Source organism: Pyxicephalus adspersus, chromosome 11 (assembly GCF_032062135.1).
Source record: "Pyxicephalus adspersus chromosome 11, UCB_Pads_2.0, whole genome shotgun sequence".
NCBI lineage: Eukaryota > Metazoa > Chordata > Amphibia > Anura > Pyxicephalidae > Pyxicephalus > Pyxicephalus adspersus.
In genome coordinates this window covers 57,210,025-57,237,283 of record NC_092868.1, presented here as the reverse complement: position 1 = coordinate 57,237,283, position 27,259 = coordinate 57,210,025, and the positions used below count along the sequence as shown (strand labels likewise).

At 37.9% G+C, this 27,259-nt stretch overlaps 1 protein-coding gene across 1 annotated transcript; it reads left to right on the top strand.

Annotated features, from left to right (window-relative positions):
• Positions 1-981: 981 nt before the first annotated feature.
• Positions 982-3,280, top strand: LOC140340288 (indolethylamine N-methyltransferase-like). Its single transcript, XM_072425344.1, has 3 exons — positions 982-1,135; positions 1,738-1,945; positions 2,857-3,280. The coding sequence occupies exons 1-3, from the start codon at positions 982-984 to the stop codon at positions 3,278-3,280; spliced, it is 786 nt and encodes a 261-aa protein (XP_072281445.1).
• Positions 3,281-27,259: the final 23,979 nt, after the last annotated feature.

Sequence of the window (27,259 nt, the reverse complement as noted above, 5' to 3'; positions counted from 1 at the left end):
CGTATCACAGGATAATATGGTTTGAAGTATTTATTAAGGGGCCCTAACACAGCAATAGAGTGACATGGGAATGTCCAATGGTAAGTATTAACTAATAGGCAAAGCTATACCTACACCACTTTTTCCCAAGGAAGCTTTACAAGGTCCAAACAAGAGCCAGTGCAACCCTATAACTGAATGTGCAATTTCCACTTATTTTATGGTAAACTTATTTAATAGTGTATACCAGGTATAGTGTGCGGCTGTACCCATAATTTGCATGTACAACAGGTACTCCTATCCCTAACCCCTAGGCACCAAATATATACCAGTCAATGAATAGTATAATGTAAACTTCAACCAATCCAGCCAGCAGATGATAACAGGCACAATGTACAACGTACTTGCCATGTCCCAAGCACCAAATCCATTGTGTTGACAAATGACCGATGCTCAGGTTGAATTTGACATGAGTAAGACTCCAAGCTGAAGATGAAACACCATTATCCTTGTGGATACTTCAGGGGATCTAACACAAATATCATTAGATGTAACCTCAGGTAGATATGCAGGCTCCATACAAGCCATGGTATTCCCAAACTTTGTTCAACTAGAAAAAGGAAAGTTCCTGATGACAATTGCATTTTGAGGCTCCATAATATTATTATACATCTACATATAGGTTCATCTTGATTGGCGCTCTTTAACTCTTATAAAAAACATTTGTGGTGGACAGCGGACTGATAATCTTATGACCATTTCACTCTGAGGTTTACAAATATTGGAGTTGACAAAAAAAACAAAGTTAAACATAAGTGACACCAAATGTGATTTATGTTGTTGGACTTTCACATGCAGTCACAACGCAGCCACCTGTTATGACGGAGGTAGGACTATATAAGATGGGACTGGTGTGCTCCATGGATCAGCTCTTTGGGTGCCTCCACCTAGAATCTCCTTAAGAAGAATCCCCAGCCAGTGTTCTCAGGTTTAGAACAGAAGATGGACTCCAGCAACGCCAAGATCTACTCCAATGTACATTACTTTGACTCCAGGAAACACCTTGATACTTTCTTTTCTGGGAAGGTGCACCCAGACCTCGCCTATGACACAATAGTCTTTCCTATGGAGAAACTTCGCCAAGCCATAGAGAAAGGTAAACCTTCCATTCAGTCTGTTCTGCTCTCTTTCCTTCTTTTCTCCGTTTCTTCCCTTCCCCTTTTCTGTTTTAACTTTGTTTGTTTTCCCTTTTTTTATTCATTCTTTTCTTTTGGCATCTTTTGTCATTCCTGTTCTTTATTCCTTATTTTCTTCCTACCATCCTATAATCGCTCCTTTATTTCCTTCCTTTTGTTTCTATTCTGTTTATTTTTCCTTCCTACCTCTATTCCATTTCCTCTCCATTACTTCTCTTTCTTCCTCCCTGATCCCCCTCTTTTCTTTCCTTCATTTATCATTATTCATCTTACCATATTCCTTCCTTCCCTTCTTCTCTATATATCTTTCTTCCCTTGCTTTTCATCATGTATTTTTATAAATGTTATTGTTTTATACTTCTTCTTTGAATACAGAGAGGGAAGCAGCACCCCTGTATACAGTATATAGTAGAAAATTTAGCATTTCTTATATCATTCATTATTGTTAAAATTTTTGTTGTTTTATACTTTTTCTTTGAGAACTGAAACCCAGCAACCTAGTATACAGTATATATTGAATTATTAAATCTATATTATTATTATTATTATCTTTTTCCTGAAGGTCTTATAAAGGGGGACAGCCTGATTGACATTAGTGTTGGGGGAATCTTACATCTCCTCTATGCAGTCTGTGATTTCTTCAAACAGATCACGGTGCTGAAATTCAATGAAGGCTGTGTTATGGAGGTGACAAAATGGCTCTACACTCGCACCGGAGCCTATGATTGGTCACATATGATGTCCATCCTGCCAAACCTGAAGGGTCTCAGGTGAGATTTTATTTAATATTAAATTTAATTAATTACACTTTTTTAGGCATCTACAATGTGAAAAAGGTGAAAAAATCCAAAAATATTAACCTAATAAGTTTATATTTTCAGTGTACACATAGCATGCATGACATTTCCTGAATGTATATCATCCCAGAACACTGTGCATGCTTTACAGATCACACTACACCATTTATTTCAGTCGCTGCATCCCAGAAACTTACAGAATAATAACATTAGAAGGGGAAAATGTTCTGGGGAAACAATCCGGTGATCATGTTCCTGTTCATGCACCAAAATATCAGAGAGATTTCCATTCCACTGAAGCTTAACTTCAGAAAGATTAAAACGACACAAATGAATTAAGATCTGTACTATTGTGTACTCATTAATACACAATGTAAATTAAAATACAATAAATGTATTAATATAAAACAATATCTCAATAATGACTTGGTATCAGTCACATTAGTTTTTGTAGTTTCAAGGCGAAGGGAAAAGTCCAAGTAGCCAATCAAATGTCCAGAAGTTGAATGAACTGCATTGGATTGAAAGAAGCTGATATTATGTCACATTGAAGGACGGATATATTATTAATATTATCATTAATAACCAGGATTTATATAGCGCCAACATATTATGCAGCGCTATACAATAAATATGGCTTGCAAGTTACAAACGAATACAGTGTCACAAGAGGATGAGAGGATCCTGCCCTAAAGAGCTTACAATCTAGGAGATATATGCAATGGTACATTTACATAAAACAGAGCGAAAAAAACAGCCATACAAATGGGGATTTTTGTAGACTAACAAGAGGGCCATTGGTGTAATCTATGATATATTGGTGTATGTATCCATGGTTAGGTTGTACATTCTCCATAACCATCTTTTATGTCTTTGTGATTCAGACAACTGACTGACCTGAAGGAGCTGCAGCTAAAGACGACAGTGAAACAAGTGTTAAAGTGCGACCTTAACAAAGTCAACATCACGGATCCTGTGCTTCTGGCCCCAGCTGACTGCGTTCTGGTGGCTGCAGCTGCGGAAATCGTCAGCAGAGACCGAGAAGAGTTTGTCAGAAACATGAAGAAGTTTGCCGCTTTGGTAAAACCCGGTGGGCAGTTGATATTTTTCGGAGTCCTTGGTGCCACTTACTTTCTGGTTGGAACAGAAAAGCACCACATCTTCTCCTGTGATGAAAACCTTGTCAGCAAAGTCCTCACCGGAGAGGGGTTCACTATCCTTCAAAGTGAAGTCCTACAAAGCAAAAACAAGAGCGACCTGGTTGACCACAAGGCCACAATGTTCCTGATTGCCCAGAGAGGAGCCTAGGGAATATGGAAAGCTCAAAGTGCAAACCCATAAAATGCTCCATTAGTAAGGAATAGATTCAGGATCAATGATTTACCTCCTGCTGGTTATGCTTATAGAAATTCTTTTACTTACTTTTTCTAATAGGATGCTTTGCAGTGTTATCTTACAATGCCTCCTACTTACTCATAGGAAATCTTCACACAACTACTATGGGTGATTGTTGGTCCAAGAAAAAAAGGGACCTAGTAGAGGCACTGGGCTTGGTGTGCAGGGCATAAATATAAATGCACAAAAGATTTTATAATAACATTGCCTGTATGTTTGAAGATGATTAAAATATTTATATCATGATTTTTGTCTTTTGTGTATTTTCTGATTCAGTCGTTAAATAGATTGACAACATGATGCATTATTGGTAATCCCCACCCTTGAGGAGTTTACACTGTAAAAATTAGACTTTCTGCCACCATGTATATTTTTGTTTCCCAAAAATCATTTATTCCAGGTAATAGAGAAGTATCTTGGTTATTCTCTACAATAGTGCTCTGTTACGTTTACCATTGATGTTCATAATGCTTCAATATAGCTCTAAAAAAAGTAAAAGAACCACTGTTAGGGATGGGCAAAATTCAGTTTTCCTTTCATCGAAATGCATGTAAAAAGAGATTTAGGTAAAATGTCAGCATTTGGGCTTCAATTGGCTTCTTAATATTATGGAAGCTTCACAAAAATTGCAGTGATGACATGAACAGAAGCCTGTGTACATACACTCAAAAACTGGTAAATTAATTGGGTTTTCATTTTCATTATATTTTTCCTTTGTAAATTTTAGTTTAGAGTTAAAATACTAATGTAGAAGCTCCATTTTTTCCACTTGAATAGATTAGGTATTACTGTAGTTTTTTGGTACCCTGCTTGCCTGGTACAACCCTAACCCAAGAGATAGAGTTACATGTTAGGGTTAGGACTTAGATTTAGGGGTTTAGGTTCCTGGCGTACCATCATTTCCCCAATACAGCTGCACACTGTTCCTGGTATACAATGGTTTACCCATCTAATGCCAAGGACTTTCAAGTAGATGATATGGAGAATTAATTAGAATTTTATTACTTGTTTCTACTAAAATTCTACTAGAAAGTTTGGACATTGTACATAATAAATTCATTCTATGTAGTTGTATATTACTTTAATGTGTGTCTGTGTAATTCCATGTTCCAGGTTCTAAGGGACCTTAGTAAGTTGTTCCTTTGTTGCAATTAAAGCCACATAAAACCATGGCTATAAAGAGCGCCCCTTTTGTTAATATCCTTATTTTTCACCCATTGGGGGGTTTCTCCATGCATTACTTGTTGGCTGCACTCCAGAAACCAGATTGTTTTTCTAATGACTTCTAAGGGATTTAACATAGAACCATATACATCAATCACAGACAATATACACCAACACTAAGAAAACTATATAAAAGTCTCTTATTCTTTACAATGTCTAAATTATTGATTGAATCTTAGGCACAGCCAAATGAGGACTATATATCTCCTATGCTCCTGTGACCATTCCAAAAATATTGAGTTATGACTTTGCTTGGAACAAGCCAAGCAATGTTGACATCTACAATTTCACAATAAAAAATATATATTATAAAAATCCAATTTCAAATACAGGGGTGCATTGACCCTTGTATGGACATCTCAAGGTCTCCTTGAGAAAAATGGTGAAGGTAAAACTTTGCCTATTGGTTGAGACTTACCTTAGTAACCCCTATGTCCCCTTGAATAAATATTCAGACCTTTAAAACATATGATCTTGTGGAAGAAATGGTTTACCCATCTAATGCCAAGGACTTTCAAGTAGACATCATGGAGAAATAAATAAAATGTTATCATCTCGGGGATTTTTATCCCCACATCTCTTTCATTCTGACAATCGGGGTCCTGAAAAAGGTGGGGGCTCTGGGAATTGCTAGGCATCCAACATAGTATTAAAACAAGGTTTTGATTCTGAGCTCTAGGGGTGGAGTAAATCATAGGGAAATGGGGTATCCATAGGGGTATTTCTTACAATGGGGTCCTGTCACTTTATCCTAAATGGCAAAAGTAACCGAGTCTCCTTTCCAATAAAGCCAAAGACATCAAGGCAACAACAGCAATTTCCCACATCATTCTCTCATATTTCCTTTATATTGTATCTAAAACTGTACATTTTTGTGTTGTTATAGATAAAGAGTGAGGGGTTAGCCAGAATTCTGGTCCTGGAGGGGAAAGGAAATAATGAAAGAGATACAAGTGATGTACAATATAAGAAGCTGGAATGGCTTTTGATCCCTGAGATTATAAATGAATGAAGATGAGACAAATATAATGAGAATGCTAATAAACTGCTAGATAAATGTAATGAGAGAACTCCAATCCCTTCATGATGAACACAGGGTCTGATACAAGATTACAATATGGATCCCGGCTCTTACAAGCTCTGCCATGTGCGTGTTCCAGTGAACCCGAGATGGTCCACAGAAAGGTGAGCTTAACATTTCCAATGGAGAACTTCATGATATGTTTATAGTGATATGCAATAACTTAGAGCAATGGCTATGCTTCATGAAAGTTCAGCTTTCATTGGACAAATCCCTTTGGCTGCATATTTTCACCTTTATCCTTTAATCCATATACTCTGCTGACTACACTACTGGCTTGAAGTGTTTGTAAAAACTACAATTTTGAATAAAATAGGGAAGATTAGACTTTCTCTCAAGCATTTCTGATGCCTATGTCCTGGCTGACTTCTTTATATCCCCTAGTCTCTCTAAAACAGAAAATAGGAAAAATAATGATTTGGGGTTCTATTTATAAAGCAGTGAATCTGGCATTCACTGGAACATTCCCTGGTGGAGAATCAATTATTGCCAATTATTACAATTACATTTATTGCCTGTAGGATTCTCTACCATGGAATGTTTCAGTGAATGTCAGATACACTGGTGTATAATTTATTACAACTGTACATAATGCTGAAAAAACTAGAGTGTGTATGGTGCCACATCCAACCATATTTTAATTTACTTTACTGGACTTTGTAGGCACCCCCAATTATGTTAAAACCATAGTTTATTTGACATTATAATACATGTAATGTACAACACATTTTGTGAAACAATTGGATAAGTACATGAAACTGTATGAAATTAATTCCTTTTGCATTTTGACATGTTTTACAATGTTTACTTTCTTTGGAAAATTGAAGGACATCAAAAAATATTTGGTATATCATCCAATTAAAACTATTAGGAATGTCAGTTATTTAACACAGCATTGGTAGGACTCAGGATCAAAGTCACAGAGTAATTTTAAGCTCCACAGAAACTCTTGAAGCTCTTTATTCCACATGAATCTCTTGTAGGCAGTGCATTGTTATAGGGTAAAAATGATATACTCCTTCCAAGTTTTTTTATTATTCTGTCATATATTTCATTTGGTCATTATTTATTACCATGTGTTTCTCCTCTATGTATGTCTGCTCCCTCTTATACTGGCAATGGAGAAATGTTCCATGTTTTCACATCCAACAAGGAACATATCACATCTAATCTTGGGGGAGAAGAGTTTTTCATTAATCACTATGATACTCTACCTGGAAGGGTGAAAGAGTGACTTTAGGGAAATATTATTCATCATGGCTCAGAAAGAGAAATACAGGAATGTATTAAAATAAAACGTATTACATGAATGCCCAAAATTCTGTGGACCCCTGACCACCCTTGGTATAGCCACCGCATACCTCTATTAGGTTCAGATGTTTCCAGTATTAGGTTTCCATGTTTCCAGATGTAAATGAAACTGCTAGTGATAGATATTTTCTAACCATGTTGAAATTTTTTTAATAAAGACTTTTTATGTTACGGCTCCATAAACAATTATAGTGTGATGTGTGTGGTGGGGGGAAACTAGAGTGACCTACACAGAGCCCTGATCCTAACCCTACATTGGAATGCCAACTTCATGGTTTTGCAATTGACTGCTCCAAACTTTTTTTATAGATGAAATGCCCAGGTGTCCAGAGAATATTTAGAATCTAGCCTGATAAATATTAAAAAGTATTCATCCATCCTTTAGATAGTATGGAAGAATACAAGTTAATCCGACTCACCAATGTGTTTTTTTTTTTTTCCGTTTTTTGTTACAGCTCTATAAACAAAAATGGTTTGATGAGTTTGGCATGGAGAATTTAAAATGACCTACACACAGTCCTGATCCTAACCCTACATTGGAATGCCAGTTCAAAACCACGACTTTTTGTTCAACGTGAAGGACCTGATTCTGCAAATGCTTTTTGGCTGAAAAGACACATAATTCCACACATGGGCCCTAAGACACTGTAAAAAGCCTTCCCATAGGATTGGAATTAGTTAAAACTGCTATAGAGGGCATATTACACAATAAGATGGTTTATAAGACTATGGTTTTGCAAAAGAATGCCCAACAATCTCAAAGATGTATAATGGTCAGGTGTCCACACCTTGAGAAGATACAGAATGTAACCTCATAAAGTTCTTCAGATAGGATGGAAGAATACAAGTTACTCTGATTCACCAACATGTGTGATAATCATATGATCTCCAAAGTCAACCAGTTCTGACAAGTGTTATCCATACAAACAGTCTTGGGGCAAACACAATCTAATAAAATATTTGCAATTGGTCAAAGTAAAGAAAAAAGGAAAATGACTCATGTATCATTAAACATCATACTTATCACAAAATAGATCAGATTCTTCATCTTAACCTTTGAACAATGTGACCCTAACTTTATTATCTTTGCATATTGCATAGAAGAACCACCGTTCAATCTAAAATCAGGATATTGTATGGAGAGCTGGTAAAATTAAAGCTTTGGACACAGAGATGGTTTTGAAGGACTAACCATGAGCAGAAAGTGCTGTTCCATGCTATGCAAAAATTCTGCTAAAAGTCCAATGAAATCCCACTTTATAGTCAATTTGGTTGAAAGACATGTGAATTAATTCACAATTACATCTGAATAAATTTGATTTTTATCCAGATGGATTTGCACTGCAATGTACTTGAATGTCACTATGACACATTAATGCCGGTTCAGTGTTAGCAATGAAGTGTTATTGTAACTTGAAATTCTCCATCACTAAATGAAATGGTTATGATGACCTTATATTGAAATGAATGGTATCTGTCTTTTTAGGGTCTGGCTGAAATTTAAGGGAACCCGTGATTTTTTTTTATAAATAAATAACACCCAATACAGCTTTAGGAGATCACTAAGCATGGTATTTAAGAGATTTGTCAATGTTTTGTCAATGTTTCTCCCCAAAGCTACTTAAAAAGGACCTCTTCCTGCTGAACATTTTATTTAAAAAAGAATTTGCATTCATACATGTTCCCTATGACAGTGCCCGGCTCTCCATGCCATTTTCTGATTGCAGTATGCCTGTTGGACCTAAGAAACAAATAGTGGCCTGCATGGGAATTTCATGATTCCACTTATTCTCATCAGAATCATAGTAAAATGTAAAAAGAATTGCAGAATTGATATTAATAAAACCATGTTATGTTATGTTACCATTGTAGATATAAATATTGCTTAGCTGACATATCTAGCTTTATGACTACAGATTGTTTGATTGTATTGCTACAGCGATTCCGACCACAATTTACTATGAATTATGACACATTTATAAATGTGTCTCCTTTTCCTGACACTAGCCTTCCTCTGGATAATATGCCATGTAAAGCCTAGCAGGATCTACAATGCTGGGGGGTGGGGATCTCTGACATGTTGGATGACCAATATTTTAACAACCTCAAAATCCAGGTCGATAGATCAAGTGGCCACTATTTTCCTTTATTTTATCATCATAACTGTTTTTAATTGCTGGGCCCATTGGTCACAATAAAATGTTGATTTGTGAATAGGGATGAGCGAGAAGGCCTCTGACAGTCTCGCTAAAATTTCCTCGAACTTCCAATGGGTCCACGAAATTTCGGCAAACCGATTTTGCGGATTCCATTAAAGTCAAGGGGCCAAGTTTAAACAATAATAGCAAAGCCCCTATACATGTTAGAACCACCAAATTTGCTAGGTATGTGTAGGAGAACAGTGACAACAAGGGAAAAATACAAAAGTTCCAAAAGATCTTGTGGTTTTCCAGAAAATGGCAGGCAAAGTGACAGCAGGCAAATAGGATTTTTGCTTGATGGACAGAGTCCAGAAGGCAGCAAAAACATAAGGACATTGAGAAAGAGTGAACTAAACCCACTAGTAACAGTCTCTGCCACCAGAACAGTGGGAGAACGCATTGCTATTTAATGTTTGCACCCCTATTCTATTTACATAGCTGCATAAAATGTTAGCGCTATATAAATCCTGTTTAATAATAATAATAATAATAATAATAATAATAATTGCTAGCTGGCATCATGACCCGGATGACATGTGTTAGGAATGCCATCCATAAAGTTGTGGAGAAGTAGCGCAGTGAAATTAAGCAAAAGGATGGAGGACCAAAGACGGAGCATGGGTCAGCAAGAGCAGTAGCAGTGTGTGGCCCCTGGTCAGCTATCGCCAGGGAGACCACATTTCTAAGTGTCATGTAGTGCATCGTCATTGCCACAAAGAAGAGTGTAATACAATTATACTTAATGGAGTACTGACAGGGGGCAGTAGCAGGAGGAGGAGGCGGTGGGCCCTGAGATGGAGCAGGGACAGCATTGATAACTGGCATCTAGAGATGGGTGTAGTCCATCGTCAGAAATTTAACTGTACCAAACGGTCTTCTTTGGTAAAAGGCAAGAGGTATCAAAGGCTGGAATATCTGTGTTTTTTTAGAGCAGGACAGGAATTTTTTTGCAGCAAATGGTCTTTGCTAAATAAGCAGGTAGCATCAAAAACTGCAATATCTGTATATATATACAGAAGGCTCCTAACCTGTCCCTGTCACAATCCACGACTCTCCCTGCTTCTATCCTTCACAAAGAACACAAGATGGAGTGACTAACCCCTCCCTTCTTCCCTGTATATTTGTCTGTGCTCAGATCTCTCCTGATTGGGCTGCTGGGCATTGCTGTCCATCCTGGGAGCAAATGATTGGTTCCCAGCTGCTCCATTCCTGCTGAAAATAGTCGCCATTCCCGCCCCCTGCATTTTCCCTCATTTGTTTGGCGAGAACACGATCCCATGGCGAATCACAAGGCCATTCTTGCTTAAATGTTCGGTATGCGAGAACGGTCCGATTCGCGCGAGATCGAACTTACAAATCTCACTCGCTCATTCCTATTTGTGAAACAACGTGATGATGTAATGATGTGCGCCCTTTTCTTTTTCCAGCTCTCCTCTGGATATTAATGCATGAGGAATCAGGTAGAGTTTTATTGACAGTAAAGCTGGCATGCAATACCAACAAGATCTGCAACGGTGAGAGGTGGGGATCTTAGACATGTTGGACAACTCCCACAACCTCAATGTCCAAGCTCGATAGTTAGGTAGTGTGTAAATTCCCCCACCTACTAGATTGTAAGCTCTTCGGGGCATTTGCAACCCCTATTTAATGTACAGTACATATGTTGGCACTTTATAAATTCCTGTTTTATTAATAATAATAATAATAATAATAACAATATTAATAATAATAAAGTGGCCACCATTTTGCTTGCTTTCAGAAACTCATTCACTCATGAAAATCATTTGTGGTATAAAGTGGACAGCGGACTGATAATCTTATGACCATTTCACTCCGAGGTTTACAAATATTGATGTTAAAAAAAAACAAAGTTAAACATAAGTGACACCAAATGTAATTTATGTTGTTGGACTTTCACATGCAGTCACAACGCAGCCACCTGTTATGACGGAGGTAGGACTATATAAGATGGGACTGGTGTGCTCCATGGATCAGCTCTTTGGGTGCCTCCACCTAGAATCTCCTTAAGAAAAATCCCCAGTCAGTGTTCTCAGGTTTAGAACGGAAGATGGACTCCAGCAACGCCAAGATCTACTCCAATGTACATTACTTTGACTCCAGGAAACACCTTGATACTTTCTTTTCTGGCAAGGTGCACCCAGACCTTGCCTATGACACAATAGTCTTTCCTATGGAGAAACTTCGCCAAGCCATAGAGCAAGGTAAACCTTCCATTCAGCCTGTTCTTCTACTCTATTTCCTCCACTTTTTCCTTCTCCTTCTCCATTTCCTTCTTTTTTCTTTTTTATTTTTTCCCCCATTTTTCTTCATTGTGTCTTTTTTTGTCATTAATCCTGCTTTTTCTTTACCCTATTTACTTCCTTCCATCGTAATTCCTCCGTATTTTCCTTCCCCCTTTTTTTGCTCCTCTTACCTCTCATTTCTTCCTTTCCTTCTACTCGGCTTCTTATCATTTTTCCTACAGTTTTATCATTCCCTGCTTCCAATACATTCCTTCAATATCGTTTTGATTTACTCTTATTTTTTTACATTTTATGACATATAGTCAGTGGTGACCCAGCCATTGGGAACAATAATTCTGCCAGTAGTGTAAAAGGGAGCAAATGAAGTTTAGGGATGAATAGAGGTGAAGTGTTGTAAAGCAGGTGGGGTGCAGGGGTTGGCTAAGGTTGGATAGTGGTTTGATTTTAAAAAGGGGTGCAGAGGTGAGCAGTGGGAATGCTGGTATGAAATTGGGAGGGTGGGGGGCATGGGGGTTTTAGGGGTTAGCATTGGTAAAAAAAATTGTACTGATAGAAAGGGAGTGCAGATGGGGGTGAAGCAGTAAAAGTGAGGTGAGTGACAAAAAAGACACCAGAGGTGAGCATTGGGGATGCAGTGGTCAAAATGGTGGTGATGGGGGGGGGGGGTTATAGAATTAAGGAAAAGAGATTTAGTGGTGGAAAAGGGGAGCAGAGGTAAGTAGTTATTATTGGGATTTGGGTACAGAATGTGAGCAGATGGCAGGGGAGTTAAGTGGTGGATAAGTGATATGGAGATGAGGGGTGGACGAGGGGTGCAGAGGTTAGTGGAGGAGGATGAGGGATGTAGAGTTTGGTGGCAGACTAGGTGTGCAGTCCTAGGTATTTCATTTTATTGCTAATCATTATTTATTATTGCTAAAATAATTCCTGATTTATACTGCTCCTTCTTCCAATAAAGAGGTACCCAGTATACAATATATAATGGAATATTCTATACTTCTGTCTAATTATCTCTACCATTCATCTTTTTCCTGAAGGTCTTATAAAGGGAGACAGCCTGATTGACATTAGTGTTGGGGGAATCTTACATCTCCTCTATGCAGTCTGTGATTTCTTCAAACAGATCACGGTGCTGAAATTCAATGAAGGCTGTGTTATGGAGGTGACAAAATGGCTCTACACTCGCACCGGAGCCTATGATTGGTCACATATGATGTCCATCCTGCCAAACCTGAAGGGTTACTTTCTGGTTGGAACAGAAAAGCACCACATCTTCTCCTGTGATGAAAACCTTGTCAGCAAAGTCCTCACCGGAGAGGGGTTCACTATCCTTCAGAGCGAAGTCCTACAAAGCAAACACAAGAGCGACCTGGTTGACCACAAGGCCACAATGTTCCTGATTGCCCAGAGAGGAGCCTAGGGGATATGGAAAGCTCAAGGTGCAAACCCATACAATGCTCCATTAGTAAGGAATAGATTCAGGATCAATGATTTACCTCCTGCTGGTTATGCTTATAGAAATTCTTTTACTCTGATCAGCTAATAGAATGCTTTGCAGGGTTATTTTACAATGTCGCCCATTTACTTAAGGATAATGTTCCCACAACTGCATTGGATGAATGTGAATCCTGTGAATAAAAGGACCTAGGTGACACTGAGCTATAAATAGTTAGATTGCCAGAAACTCACTGCAGAATGTTAAATAACATTGCCTGTATGCGTTAACAATGATTAAAGTATTTTCATGAATATTGTCTGTTTTTAGTTTTTAAAATGAATAAACAACATGATCCATTTTCGTTAGTCCCCACCCCTGAGGACCTTAAAATGTAAAAATGACAATTCTGTCACCCACAATCTTTACTCTGGCTTTAGAAAAGATTCTAGGCCAATAAAGGTGAATATTACAATGCTCACATCCCATTGGTTTTGGTGCCTAGGGCAATGACAAGTTTGTTATACGTTGTGTCCGTCATTATCCTTTGGCTGGATTTGCTGAGTTGTATTCTAAGCCTGTCATTGATAGGTGTAACATATGTCTGAGGGAATCGTTGTGGCAGCATATCAAAATATCAAATGCCACAATCCCTATATACTATTGTACAAACAGAACCAAACACCAGGCTAAACGACTCAAAAGAGGGTAAAATACCCATTTATTTATAAAACACATTAAAATGACTTATATTAACTTTGATTAAAACAAATTCCATAATTCATTCCATCATATTGTATAAACTAGTCTTTACCATTTAAACTTGACACGTTTTACAGATGATCAGCTTCTTCAGGAGCACATCAAGGCAGAGAGGACCCATATTATCCATCATCTAATAATAAATGAATGGAGATTTTAGCAATAATAATATTTTAAGGAAAGAAAGAGAAAAGATTGGCTGTTATAGAGGCACCATAGAGGTAATTATATATAAAAACTGTCATTTGTATTAAGGTACACAAAACTTTAAAACAATGATAGAATGATGCTACAAAATGGCATACTAAGGTTCTCTATCCATATTATATTAGTTGATAAGTAGGTTTACAGACTTGCATATAGATCATGAAAGAGAGGACGGAGTCTCAGCCCGACACGTTTCGCCTAGATCGGCTTCCTCAGGGGATACAGAGACCCTAGGACTACAATGATATTTAATTAGAATCACAACTTGCAATAGATATATATACATATATCAGTATAATTTTGGTTTATGTAATAATATACTGAAGGATACAGCGACCCCTGCAACACTCAGGACATTCAGGAAGAATATATTCATTATGGAAAAATTTGGACTTACTGTAATATAGGGTTGGTTTTATGCCAGTTCAATTATAATTGATGTAACAATCGCAGATGCTCTGAAAGAAGAGAAATAATTTGTATGTATCTCATGAACATCAGACCAAGAGAGAGAGATAATTACATTAAATCATAGGTAAAAAAAGTCTTACTTGGGTCTCTGAAGTAAAAACTTGATGGTGCATTTAAAGTTTCTTACTTAGTATTAGTGTAAGATAAATCTAATGGATAATAATGATTGTTAAAATAATAATGTCACAGAAAAAAAGAATAATGAATTAATGTTAATTGATATAAAATTTAGAATGCTTACAATCAAATGGACTATATGTAATTCTTTATCAAATATTGATAAGTTAGAAGTTCACTATTCCCATCACTGTAACAGAAGATTAAGTTGCATATTAGGGATAATATGACATATAGGGTTACCATTACTTATATTTATAAATCCAAAAGTTGCCATTGCATTATGTGTGTAATAAATATAAGAACCACAAGATGGCGTACCTTGACCATGTATAGTAAAAGGTGTCAATGGGTAACTTGTTAAAGTTTGATAAACTGTTTGAAACCAAAGTACAGGAATGTGAACGTGTAAGTCCTAAGGTGCAAGATTCCGATGCGGCAAAAATGAAGTGACATAGAATCAAAATCTTAATGAGTATATGTATATAGCGATGGGTAAAACTGTCACTGGCTAATATACAAAAAACATTTTATTCAAGTCATAAAAAAGGGAAAGTAAGGGTTACTGACCATGCAATTTTAGTGGTGGACCCGCAGCAGGCGTCCAAACGAAATATTATTGTAGTCCTAGGGTCTCTGTATCCCCTGAGGAAGCCCGTGTAGATGAAACATGTCAGGCTGAGACCCCGTCTCCTGTTTCATGATCTATGTGCAAGTCTGTAAACTTACTTATCAACTAATATAGCATAGATAGAGTACCTTAGTATGCCATTTTGTAACATCATTCTATCATTGTTTTAAAGTTTTTGTACCTTAATAAAAGTAACATTGTTTTTATATATAATTACCTCAATGGGCCCTCTATAAAAATCTTTTCTTTTTCTTTTCTTTAAGTTTAGTCCAATTTTTGGCCAAAAAGGTTTTGGTACCCAAACCAATTGATTGGGACAATACATTTATAGCGTGTAATTGATGTACAGCTAGCTATACACAGAATACTACTACTTTGAATAATAACTTTTTAATTAGACATCAATAATGCACATTTTTTAGCAAATTTTGTGTGGGATCCTCAAAGTAATACCCAAAACAATCCTGTGTTGAATAAAAACAATATATTTTATTTACAATTGTATTTAACCCATAAAAACATATACATTTTGAGTTACAACCACATAAAACATTCTTAGTATATCTGCATAAATTGTTACAATTAAGATCCCAGTACAATCATCAATTCACATTTGTATATAGAATAAACAAAAGGTAGTTTACGGTAGCCAAGCCTGGTTAGGTTAGCATACAAACAGAGAGAAAAAATACGTCTTTTTTGGCAATATTAGTAAAATGCATTTTACTTTAAAGAAATTATTTTCAGTCCTCAACTAAACATAGTCCTCTTATTCTAGATAATATCTAATGAGCCCATGTTTACTTATCACATAGGGTCATGATGACACTTGTAAGACCTGTCTCAATCCCTGATGTGTTTCACTCAATGACTTCCTCAGGGGATTTAGAGACTTAAGTTTGTACTTTAGTAGATGCAATACGTGTAAGGTGATGTTAAGGAGAGAAGTAGGTGCGTTAGGTGATTATATGCAAAGCTACAAATGGCTGTGTCATGCACAGAGAGATAGGACCACTAGGGGGCGTATAGAGGTGGTGTGAGCCCTGAGAGGTGCCAAGGCCCAGAGTCTAAGACGTAACCAGGTTTTCTCCAGAGCCTCTAGTGGTGAGGATGTTGCTCTGCTGGTTACGGCCAAGTTGCGGTCCTTGGACACACCAAGGTGGGCAAAGCACGGTACAAAATTATCAGGCAGGAGGATAGTCAAGGAAAGCCGGGGCGAGATAGGCAGCAGGCAAGAAAGGACAGGTCACACACCAAGGGTTAATAGCCAGGGATCCAGGGGACAGACAGCAATGACACAGGGGCCACTATGGGCACAGGGAACACTGGAGACACTGGAACAGCAGGAGGCATAAGAGAAGCAGGGATAACCACAGGCAGACAGGAACACAGGAACAGCACAGGGAAGTTGGCTGGGAACCAACAGACTGGACAACAAGGGGTTAACACAGGACCTGGACACAGGAAACACTGGATTAGGCAGCAGGTGAACAGGAGCTAGTTCACAGAACCCAGGGAGCTAGGCACTAGTAACTTGATGCACTGACACATACTGGAGTCTGTGAGCAAGCTAATGGCTACTTCCCGATTGGCCAGTGGCATGGACGGAGTCGATAAAGCCTGGAAACACAGGCACGCCCAGCATCAGAACTGCCCACATGCGCAGGAGAGAGATGCCTTTGTTTTAGTGAGGAACGGGTAAGTGTGACAGGCCGGGTGTCTTTCTCACTTATTGAATGGTAGTTTTTTGACTATCCTAGTATTAAATTAGTATCATAGTGGTACTACCATAGTTCTTTGATGGGTGTTCAAAATTTAATTTTTTAAGGGGGGACATATTAAGATCCCCAAAGCTAAATAACGATAATTTTGTGGTTAAAACTAAATTTAATAAAGGATGAGATACCAGCATCCAGCCTCAAGGGGGATTTGCATATATACATTATATATAGATGAACACCAAACTCGTAAATTTTACTCAACACGTTTCACGAACATATAAGTGCTTCTTCAGGAGTTATTACATGGTGCACATAAGCCAAGTATTTTTGCTTTAAACAATCACAGTATCACAACCAATGACTTCTATACTTCAACCTTAGATAAGGGAGGTCCAGGAGGTCATAAATACATACCCAACAGTAGTGGTATATGAGTCAGAAGCCAGAGGTGTTGTGGTTTTCCAAATACAAGTCTTTCAGCCACAGGTAAGTTGGTACACTCCCTGCGAGCACTGTATAGGGTAGACAGAAAGTTTGATCCCTTTGGCTAAAGATTTTTTCCAGCATGTTTACAGCCCATGTGGCTGCATCTTAAGAGACACATATAATTTATTATATATTGGGCATTTGGAAAACTATTTCTACCTGCACCAATACTAATAGGCACCCAGATGCCTAGTTTAAATATGGTAACATACTAAATAATATATTAGTACTTACCTCTGGGATTACTTTATCTTGAACCCACTTCAGCCATACTTTTCACCAGCCAAAAATCCATCCACTGCTACACAATTGTTATCTACAGTAGACTGTGACTAAATTCAAACCATACAGTCCCAAGTATATCCCTGAGGAAGCAAACCTAGGTGAAAAGTGTCGGGTAATTATGACTGAAAGCGGTAAAAAAATTACATTACATTACATTGCACTCCTGGGCCAAAATTCTGTTCCTACTGTCCTAGATTAGGTCCCGTGCAAGGGATTACAGGAAACTATTAAAGACAGAATCAGTTATATATAAGTTTATATAACTTTTTAAAAAGACAAAATGTTATTGATGTAATCTTTTTTTTATCTTAGTTATAAAGCATTAGTTTCCTTTTCAAATGTTTTAACATCTGCACAGCTGCAATTTCCCCAATAATACTGAGAAAAAGGTTTGCTATTCTTGTGAAGAGTAGAATGGGCACTTGAGGCATAAAACAATCATATTTCCTGTTTTAGGTTTATGACATAGTTCAAATGATAATGTTAAATCCTCCCATATAATTGTAATTCATTTTAGTCTTGATCTATAATAGCTCATAGTCAATTTTAGAATAAATGGATTGTGATGTCATTCCTATAAGTATTCACATTATAGGTCCTCTGATCCAGTCCAGATGAGAAAGACATCATCAATATACCTTGGCCTAAACAAAACATGGCGGGGCATAAAGCCACATCTAGCCTCTCTCCAACCCCCTTCCAGATACAAGTTTGCATAGGCGGGGTCACATCACATCCCCATCGCAATACCTTTTATATGGAGATAAAGATTGTTATAAAACTAAAAACATTCCTGCTTAAATTATACTTTAAAAAACTTCTTACTAAATCATTTTGTTTCCAGAATTGTTGACTACTTTTTAACAAAAATTTAAATGCCTTTCACATGAGGAATGTTAAAGTAAAAACACTGTAAATCACTACCAGTCATTTGGAAAGCTCAAATCTCCAATAGCGTAAGTAAATCTGATGTTTCTTTCACGTATGATGTCCAACTATATACACGTGGGCTTAAATGATTATCAACAAGATCACTGACATTGGATTATATTTATCCAGAAATAATTGGGTGACTAGGGAGATCCAAGAGATCTTTGTGCTCTTTAGGAAGTAAATTAAGAATCTGATGCACCTGAAGTGATTATTCTTCACACACATCTAGCAATTCTAACTGTTCCTAATTATTTTTTAAACAAGGAACTTAAAGATTTAAGGATAGTTAAACCCGCGCTAAACTGTATGCTGTACTTGTTATCAGCCGCTGCCTAGATTTGCCCAAACAATGATAGGTATAGCATACAAACTCCGCCAATCCAACCAGTGGATAATGACAACATACAACATACAACATACTCGTCATTGTCCAAGTCAAATTTCACACAGACTAGAAACTAAAAACTGGGGTTAGAGTAATCTTTTCAAATGAAAAAATAGAGCTTACATACTAATATTTTTTACTAAACCCAATACTAAGATTTAGGAACAAAAATAGTAATCCAAAATATCTATCAATTTTTGTGTGTATGTATACAGGCTTCTGTTCACGTCATGCTTTTTGGGGAGCTTTCATATTCCTAAGGAGGCAATTAAATCACAGGGATTGCTGAAAAAATACCAATAACCGACCACAATTGTCTTTCTTCATTGACTTAAATGCCTAAAATGGTAACTTGTACCTCAATCTAATAACTCTCACATATATTTCAAAGAACGGAATATTCAACTGTGTCCTAAGCCCAAGCAGTGGGTTGTTTGCTTTTTTTCAGGGTTACAGCAGTGCGGACATCAGTGTAAACCTCAGCTGAGCACATGTATTGTAAAGAATGACTTTAGTAGCCCAGATGTTTTTCTTTTACCTGGTATGAATGATTTTTGGGAAACAAATGGAATTACTGTGGCCGATGGTGTAGTTATTATTTGTTAAATTCCTCAGGGGTGGGACTAACAATCTTTTTAACATTAAATAATAAAATGAACAAAAGACAAAAAGTGTGATAACCATTTTATTCATCTTTACCACATCATGTATCCATAGTAGTGATTAAGTATAAGACACTATAAGATAACACTGCAAAGCATCCTATTAGCTGATCAGAGTAAAAGAATTTCTATAAGCATAACCAGCAGGAGGTAAATCATTGATCCTGAATCTATTCCTTACTAATGGAGCATTTTATGGGTTTGCACCTTGAGCTTTCCATATTCCCTAGGCTCCTCTCTGGGCAATCAGGAACATTGTGGCCTTGTGGTCAACCAGGTCGCTCTTGTGTTTGCTTTGTAGGACTTCGCTCTGAAGGATAGTGAACCCCTCTCCGGTGAGGACTTTGCTGACAAGGTTTTCATCACAGGAGAAGATGTGGTGCTTTTCTGTTCCAACCAGAAAGTAAGTGGCACCAAGGACTCCGAAAAATATCAACTGCCCACCGGGTTTTACCAAAGCGGCAAACTTCTTCATGTTTCTGACAAACTCTTCTCGGTCTCTGCTGACGATTTCCGCAGCTGCAGCCACCAGAACGCAGTCAGCTGGGGCCAGAAGCACAGGATCCGTGATGTTGACTTTGTTAAGGTCGCACTTTAACACTTGTTTCACTGTCGTCTTTAGCTGCAGCTCCTTCAGGTCAGTCAGTTGTCTGAATCAAAAAGACATAGAAGATGGTTATAGAGAATGTACAACCTAACCATGGATACATACTCCAATATATCATAGATTACACCAATGGCCCTGTTACTTCTATAAGCAGTTTCCTAATTTTATGTTTGGTTTGTTTTATGAATGAAGGACCCTTTCCCATCTCTTCCTTTCTAGAAGGCATTCTTCTGATAGAATACACAAATAAATCCAGCTCTGTATTATTTAAATACATCAACATATATCTGTGCTTCATTGTGACATATTATCAGCTTCCTTTAATTCAATGCATATTGATCAGACTGGAAGAAGAAGCAGCACAAGGAGCTAATAATCATTTCTTCTGGAGAGCTCACATGGGGTGCATGCTGGTCCCCCTCCTTCACCACCCTTTCAATGAACAGTTGTAAGTAAAAGAAGTAATCTGATGAGCTTTTCTCTTTTTTATTCTTCTCCTGCCAGCAGTTCATTGCACTTTCACACAGTTGATTTATGTAGACTACAAGAGGCTGATACCAAGTCATTATTTATATATCTATGCATTGTACATCTAAGAATGCATTAGGAGCTGCAATAATTTGTGTCAAATATATCTGTCTGGTGTTTAGCTTAACACCATTACTGTCACAATCATATAACTGCAATATCCAATTTAAAATAGACCATTGTAAGGAGATTCTAGGTGGAGGCACCCAAAGAGCTGATCCATGGAGCACACCAGTCCCATCTTATATAGTCCTACCTCCGTCATAACAGGTGGCTGAGTTGTGACTGCATGTGAAAGTCCAACAACATAAATTACACTTGGTGTCACTTATGTTTAACTTTGCTTTTTTTGTCAACTCCAATATTTGTAAACCTCGGAGTTAAATGGTCATAAGATTATCAGTCCGCTGTCCACTTTATACCACAAATGATTTTCATAAGTGAATTGAAGAACTCCAAACAAGAGAAAATTATATGTAGATGTATAATAATATCAGACTGTGAACATGGAGGCTTAAAATGCAATTGTTCCCAGGAACTTTCCTATACATGTGTGGAGAGGATGAACATTGGTGGACAATGGACATTGGTGTGCAGGATCATATGGGGCAGAATATTTAGAGGGAGTCTGGAACCATTTTGAGTTTAAGACAATAAAAAATATAATTATTACCTAAATAACAAGCCATATTCCTTTCATATTCTAATGTTAATTACTAATGTACTCAGTTCTTTATGTAGAGTAAAATGTTTTCTGCAGCCTCCCTGTGTCTTCTATAGCCAGTAGGACGATAGAAGAGCTGTGCAGGAAATAGAGATACAATTAGTTTCTAATAAGTGAAACATATTTCTGGCCATGAAGAAGGTTTATAGATCAACTGGACCTTTCTTTCAAGTGAGCTTAGCAAATATTAGCTATTTTGTTTCTGAAAGCAAGCAAAATGGTGGTCACTTCATAAGACTACCTAACCATCAAGGTTGGACATTGAGGTTGTGGACAATGAGGAGTTGTCCAAAATGTCTAAGATCCCCACACCTCATTGTTGAAGATCTTGTTGGTATTTCATGGCAGTTTTAGTGTCAATAAAACTCTACTTGATTACTCATGCAATAATATTCAGGAGAGAGCTGGAAAAAAGAAAAGGGGCACATCAAGAACTTATTGTGGTCTGATTCCTTGTATAAATTCAATAATTTATTGCAGTAACCAAAATAAAAAGCTGGTAAGCATTATCTGTATCTGTGATTGTAACATGGCACAACAGAGTTATAATGTGTTAATAAACCTTGATGATGTTTCCCCTCTTCTCTCATCATCTCCATCCACTATGTGTCCACTTCACCCAATCCTTTCTGATTTTTTCCATGTCCCCTCCTTTACTTTGGATCCTGCTCTGACTTAAATATTCAACCATTCCCTTTCTGGTATCTACCCCTCCACCCTCATACATGCTGTTATTCTTCCTATTCTGTACAAACCCTCCTTAGACCTCTCACTACCTTCTAGCTACCGTCTTATCTCCATTCTTCCATAAGTTTCCAAACTTCTTGAGCTTCATGTCTATAAAAGGCTCACCCATTACCTGAGCACCAACTCTCTCCTTGACCCCCTCCAGTCTGGTTTTAAAGCTGCCCACTCCACTGAAACAGCCCTTACTAAAGTGGCCAATGTCCTCATCAGAGCTAAGTCTCAAGGCAACTTTTCCCTGCTCCTTCTCCTTTCCTCTGACACTGTTATCTCCCCCTTCTAATACAAATCATGGCTCCATTAGTATCAGTGACACTGCTCTCTCTTGGTTTGCTTCCTATCTGTCTGACCGCTCCTTTCAAGTTTCTTTCAATGGTAATTCCTCCTTCCCCACTCTCCTCCCTGTTGGTGTTCCCCAAGGGTCAGTCCTTGGACCGGTTCTTTTTTCTCTGTACACCTCCTCTCTCGGTAGTCTCATATCCTCCTTTGGTTTACAGTACCATCTGTATGCTGATGACACCCAAATCTATCTGTCCACCCCTGACCTGTCTCCCTCAGTCCTGGAAAAGGTCGCATGCTGCCCGTCAGCCATCTCATTGTGAATGGATGACCAGTTTCTAAAACTTCTCAACCTGGATAAAACAGAACTTCTATCCCCCTCACATTCCAAATCTCCCCTTGATACTAATATAATTACATGATTATTCGACCATCCCCTCAGGCATGTTGTCTTGGAGTAACCTTTGATTCAGCCCCCTCCTTCACCCAGCACATCCTGCATTGGGAGCGGGAGTAGCTAGCATTGTCAATCATCAAGTCATCATGATTGATACACGTATTGAGGACATATGTTGACATGTTATGACATCAATGTACATCGATAAACATTATGATGCTTGTTGACATTAAATATAAAGTGTGTTGCAGCATACACTGAAAGCTAATATTTTAGCTTAATGTGTGTTTTAATGAATTTCCATTGATTTCAATAGAAAACATATCTAAAGGAAATGTATATGTGTGAATTCTGACACGTTTTACAGGAACTGACTATATGGCAACATTGAAGGTGACTTGTAGCAGAAATTGTACACAGCATAGAAGATAAGTTTTGTGCGTAGTCTCTAATTGTCAAGGAACATGATGAGAGCTTTAATTTTAACAGCTTTAAAAAAATATCCTGGATTAAAGATAAACAGTGCTTGAAAAATACATTTCAAAGATTACATTTTGACAATCATTGCATGGCTTAGTCAATGCAGTTGTCAGATGATACCAGTGGTCATTGTTTGAGATGTACTGTACCTGTCATTGATCAGAACTCATACTGCTCAAATTCCGAGTTCTGATCCTAGGTCAGCAAAGCTCCATTCTGCGTTGGAATCAACCAGCACTACTGAGTCACTGGGCCTGATTTAATAAAGCTCTCCAAGACTGGAGACTATTTATTTCTGTATTGAACCTGAGTGATCCAACAGTTCTGGAACTGACCTCTTAAAAATCATTTGCTCTTAGTTGGCAAGTGTTTTAAATGATGGACCAAATATATTTCAATTTTGCTGGATCACCCAGGTTCTCCCTTAATAGTTTATCTTCTCCATTTATCTTATTTTATTTTATTAATTAATTATTTTAATCATTGTTTAAACCTTCAAACAGTCTCTAGTCAAAAATGTGCAGACACCTGAACATCACACTTATATGAGATTACTCCAAAACTATGGCCAATTATATAGAGTTAACCCCCCTAGAACATCCTCCACTCTTCTAGTTAGGCTTTCCAATAAATGCTGGAGTATGTCTATTGAAATTTGTGCCCATTTTTACCAGGGGAACATTTTTACACTCATGTTCAGATATTAGACCAGAAGACTTGGTTTGCAGTTCAATTTATTGAATTCAAACATTTCAAACATAGTCTAGTTCAGGGTTACGATCAGGACTTTGTGTAGGGTTTGTGTAAGGTTTCAACAGACTTTCCAGTGTTGCTCAACCAGGGTTCCTTCAGAGCTTGCTACAGGTCCTTTCTTCCGTTATTCACTGATTTCAACTTAGGAAAAAGAAAAAAGTTCCATGGTGCCAAATCCGGTGAAATTGGAGGATGTTCCAGCATAGTAATGTATTTGTCGGTCACATAAAGTGCTGTGTGAGAAGGAGCATTGTCGTGATGAAGAATGAAACCATTTCCCACATTTCTGCCGTCTTTTCCTGACTCTTTCTCTCAGCTTTGTCAGAACTTCCTTCTAATAATTTTGGGTCACTGTTGTGCCTTCTGGAACCCATTCTGCCAAAATGACACCTTCATGCCACAAAACACGATGACATGGCTGTGACTTTTTGGATTCTTGGTGATGAAGGTGTTTCCAGTGACTGTGGTTTTGTTTTAGGATCATACAGGAAGATCCAGGTTTTGGCACCAAGTTTTGGCAAGGGATGACTTTTTGAAAAAGGTTCCTAAAATTGCTGCAAAATGTCTGCGCAGATTTCCTTGCAGGACTTTTTTTGCTCTGGTGTGAAAGTTTACTAAAAATGTCACATTTTTGTGTTGCTGAACTTTTATACTTCTCATGATTTCAGCACATGAGGGGAAACACAACGGCATTAAACAGTGACTGACAACAAACTAAACAGAAGAGCATTTGTGGTGCATGTTTGGATACGTTTACACTTTCATGGTGAGTCCTCATAATCATCTCACTGCTTTGTGATAGAAATAGAAGCAAAGTCTCCTTATTTCATAGATAGAGCTCATATAAATAAAGGGAAGAAGGTACATCTAGTATAGTAATTACACAAAACTGAAATCATAAATACATTCATTAAAGTGCAAACAGGCTCATTTACAAATACAAACTTATATAGATATTATAGAGATATAGCTATAGAAAATAGTACAAAATTATGGACTTCCCAATTATTTGCACATCTGGACTGTTTAATCAAAAAATTGAAGATGAAAGTGTATGTCTAACTATTTTTTTAATAGTTTAGAATGGGGAAGAGTTAAACCATTCCCTGTACATTTTTGCAATCTGGCAACCAGTTATGGAGATTATCCTTCACTTTCTGTCCTAAAGACACAACAGCAAATGAGAGCCAGCAGAGTAGTTATGCAGAGAATATAGATAATATGCTGAAAATAAAGTCATTAATCACAAAAGCCTTAAAAACCCAACTAATGCATTCCCTTAGCATAAAGTAGGTACATACCGCTTCCAAACAACTCATAAAGATTCTCCATTGGATATGTAATGCTCTCCTCTTGGAAGCCCATCTCAGGTTTACTGGAACAGTAGGTGTCCATCAATGTTCTAGAGTGGAAGCCATGTAGAGCAAGGGTGGGCAAACTTTTTGACTAAGGGGCCACAATTTGAAAAACAATTTGACAGAGGGGCCGGGCTGATGGGAGAGTGGGCAGGGTTATACCATCATGATACCACTGAATGTGATGTCATGATGGCATAACCCGCCCACTCTCCCATCGCAGATCTGAGCCTGCGATGGGAGAGTGGGTGGGTTGTGTGCAATGACATATTCCGCCCAATCCTACATCACAAGCTCAGAGCATGAGATGGGAGAGTGGCGGGTTGTGTGTAGGGACACAGCCCGCCCACTCCCCCATTGCAGGCTCCAAGGTTGCGATGGGAAAGTGGGTGGGCTATGTCACTGCACACAAGCCGTCCACTCAGATCCAGGGGACGGGTTCCGTGGCTCTGCCCAGTTCCCCCCCCCCAGCGGGGTCTTTCTCCTGACCCTGCCCAGGGTGGCACCGGCCAGGGTCGGAGAAACATCCCTATTGGACCGAATACGGGCCGCGGACCATAGTTTGCCCATGCCTGTGGCATAGCTTGTAAGAGCCGGACTCCATATTGTAACGCAGTGAAGGGATTGAAGTTATTATTATTATTATTATTAAACAGGATTTATATAGCGCCAACATATTACGCAGCGCTGTACATTAAATAGGGATTGCAAATGACAGAGGGGGTTAGGGATGCAAGGCAGTTTGAGAAAAGGTTGTGGTCAAGGTTACGGATATCTCTCTGCCATTGACCAAGTCTGGGATGGGGCAAGGGAGGGCAATGGTTTGATAGGTTGAAGGTGATAAGGTTATGATCAGAGAGGGGGAATGGTGAGGTTCCTTATTACAAGTTCCTTATTACAATAAAAGTTCCTTATTACATTTATCTAGCAGTTTATTAACATTCCTACTAATATTTGTCTCATTTTCCTTCATTAACTAAAGTTCAGCGGATTGCCTTGTGATATTGTAACATTTAAATAATAAAATGGTTTATATTTTATCTAATTTACATCATTTAGCTGGGTAAAGCCCAACTCCGGCCTTTTTTTACATTTGGTTGCGGTTTTGAGTTTTTATTTCATACATTGGCTGATCTTTCACTTTGGTTGAGCAGATTGTAGGCATGAACCTTGTTCATCTCTGCCCATACCACTCATAACTGAGTCAAACACATAGTTAAAATTTAGATTAAAAAAAATTAGCTTCCAGTCCAGAATCACTAAACTATATTGAGAAATGTAATGTGATTAACGTAATATAATTTGTTAGTGTTGGGCTCCATGCTGTTATATTCCTGAGAAACCCGTAGGTCTCTTGTCACCCGATGTATGCGTGTGACTTGTTCGGGACTTCTCCAAATACATATACCCAGCCCGATACATAACACAGCAATATTCACATCACCCACCTGACTGCACTGCGACCTACTGCTATGGAATGGAAACCAAAGAAAATCCATCCCCAGTTAGATAGATGCTGTTTAAGACATTTTATTTTAAAGTGTTGTGGACAGCGTTAGTAGAACAAAATCCCGGTTCTGAATTCTAAATTGTATTAAAGGCAGAAGATTTATTATATATTTTCAATAGGAAGTGACTAAAGGGCTTGCAGGATTTCTTTGAAGAGCTTTCCTTGTATCCCTTATTGCATGACCACTGTTCTATTCTAACAATCACCAACTAATGCAAATGTGCAAGAGAACAAATGTGATGGTGGGGTTATGACATGATTAGTTAAAAAGTAGTCAGAGTGAGCATGCTAGAACAGAACTGGATTTTCACAGAACTGGATTTTCACTTGTCATCCTGA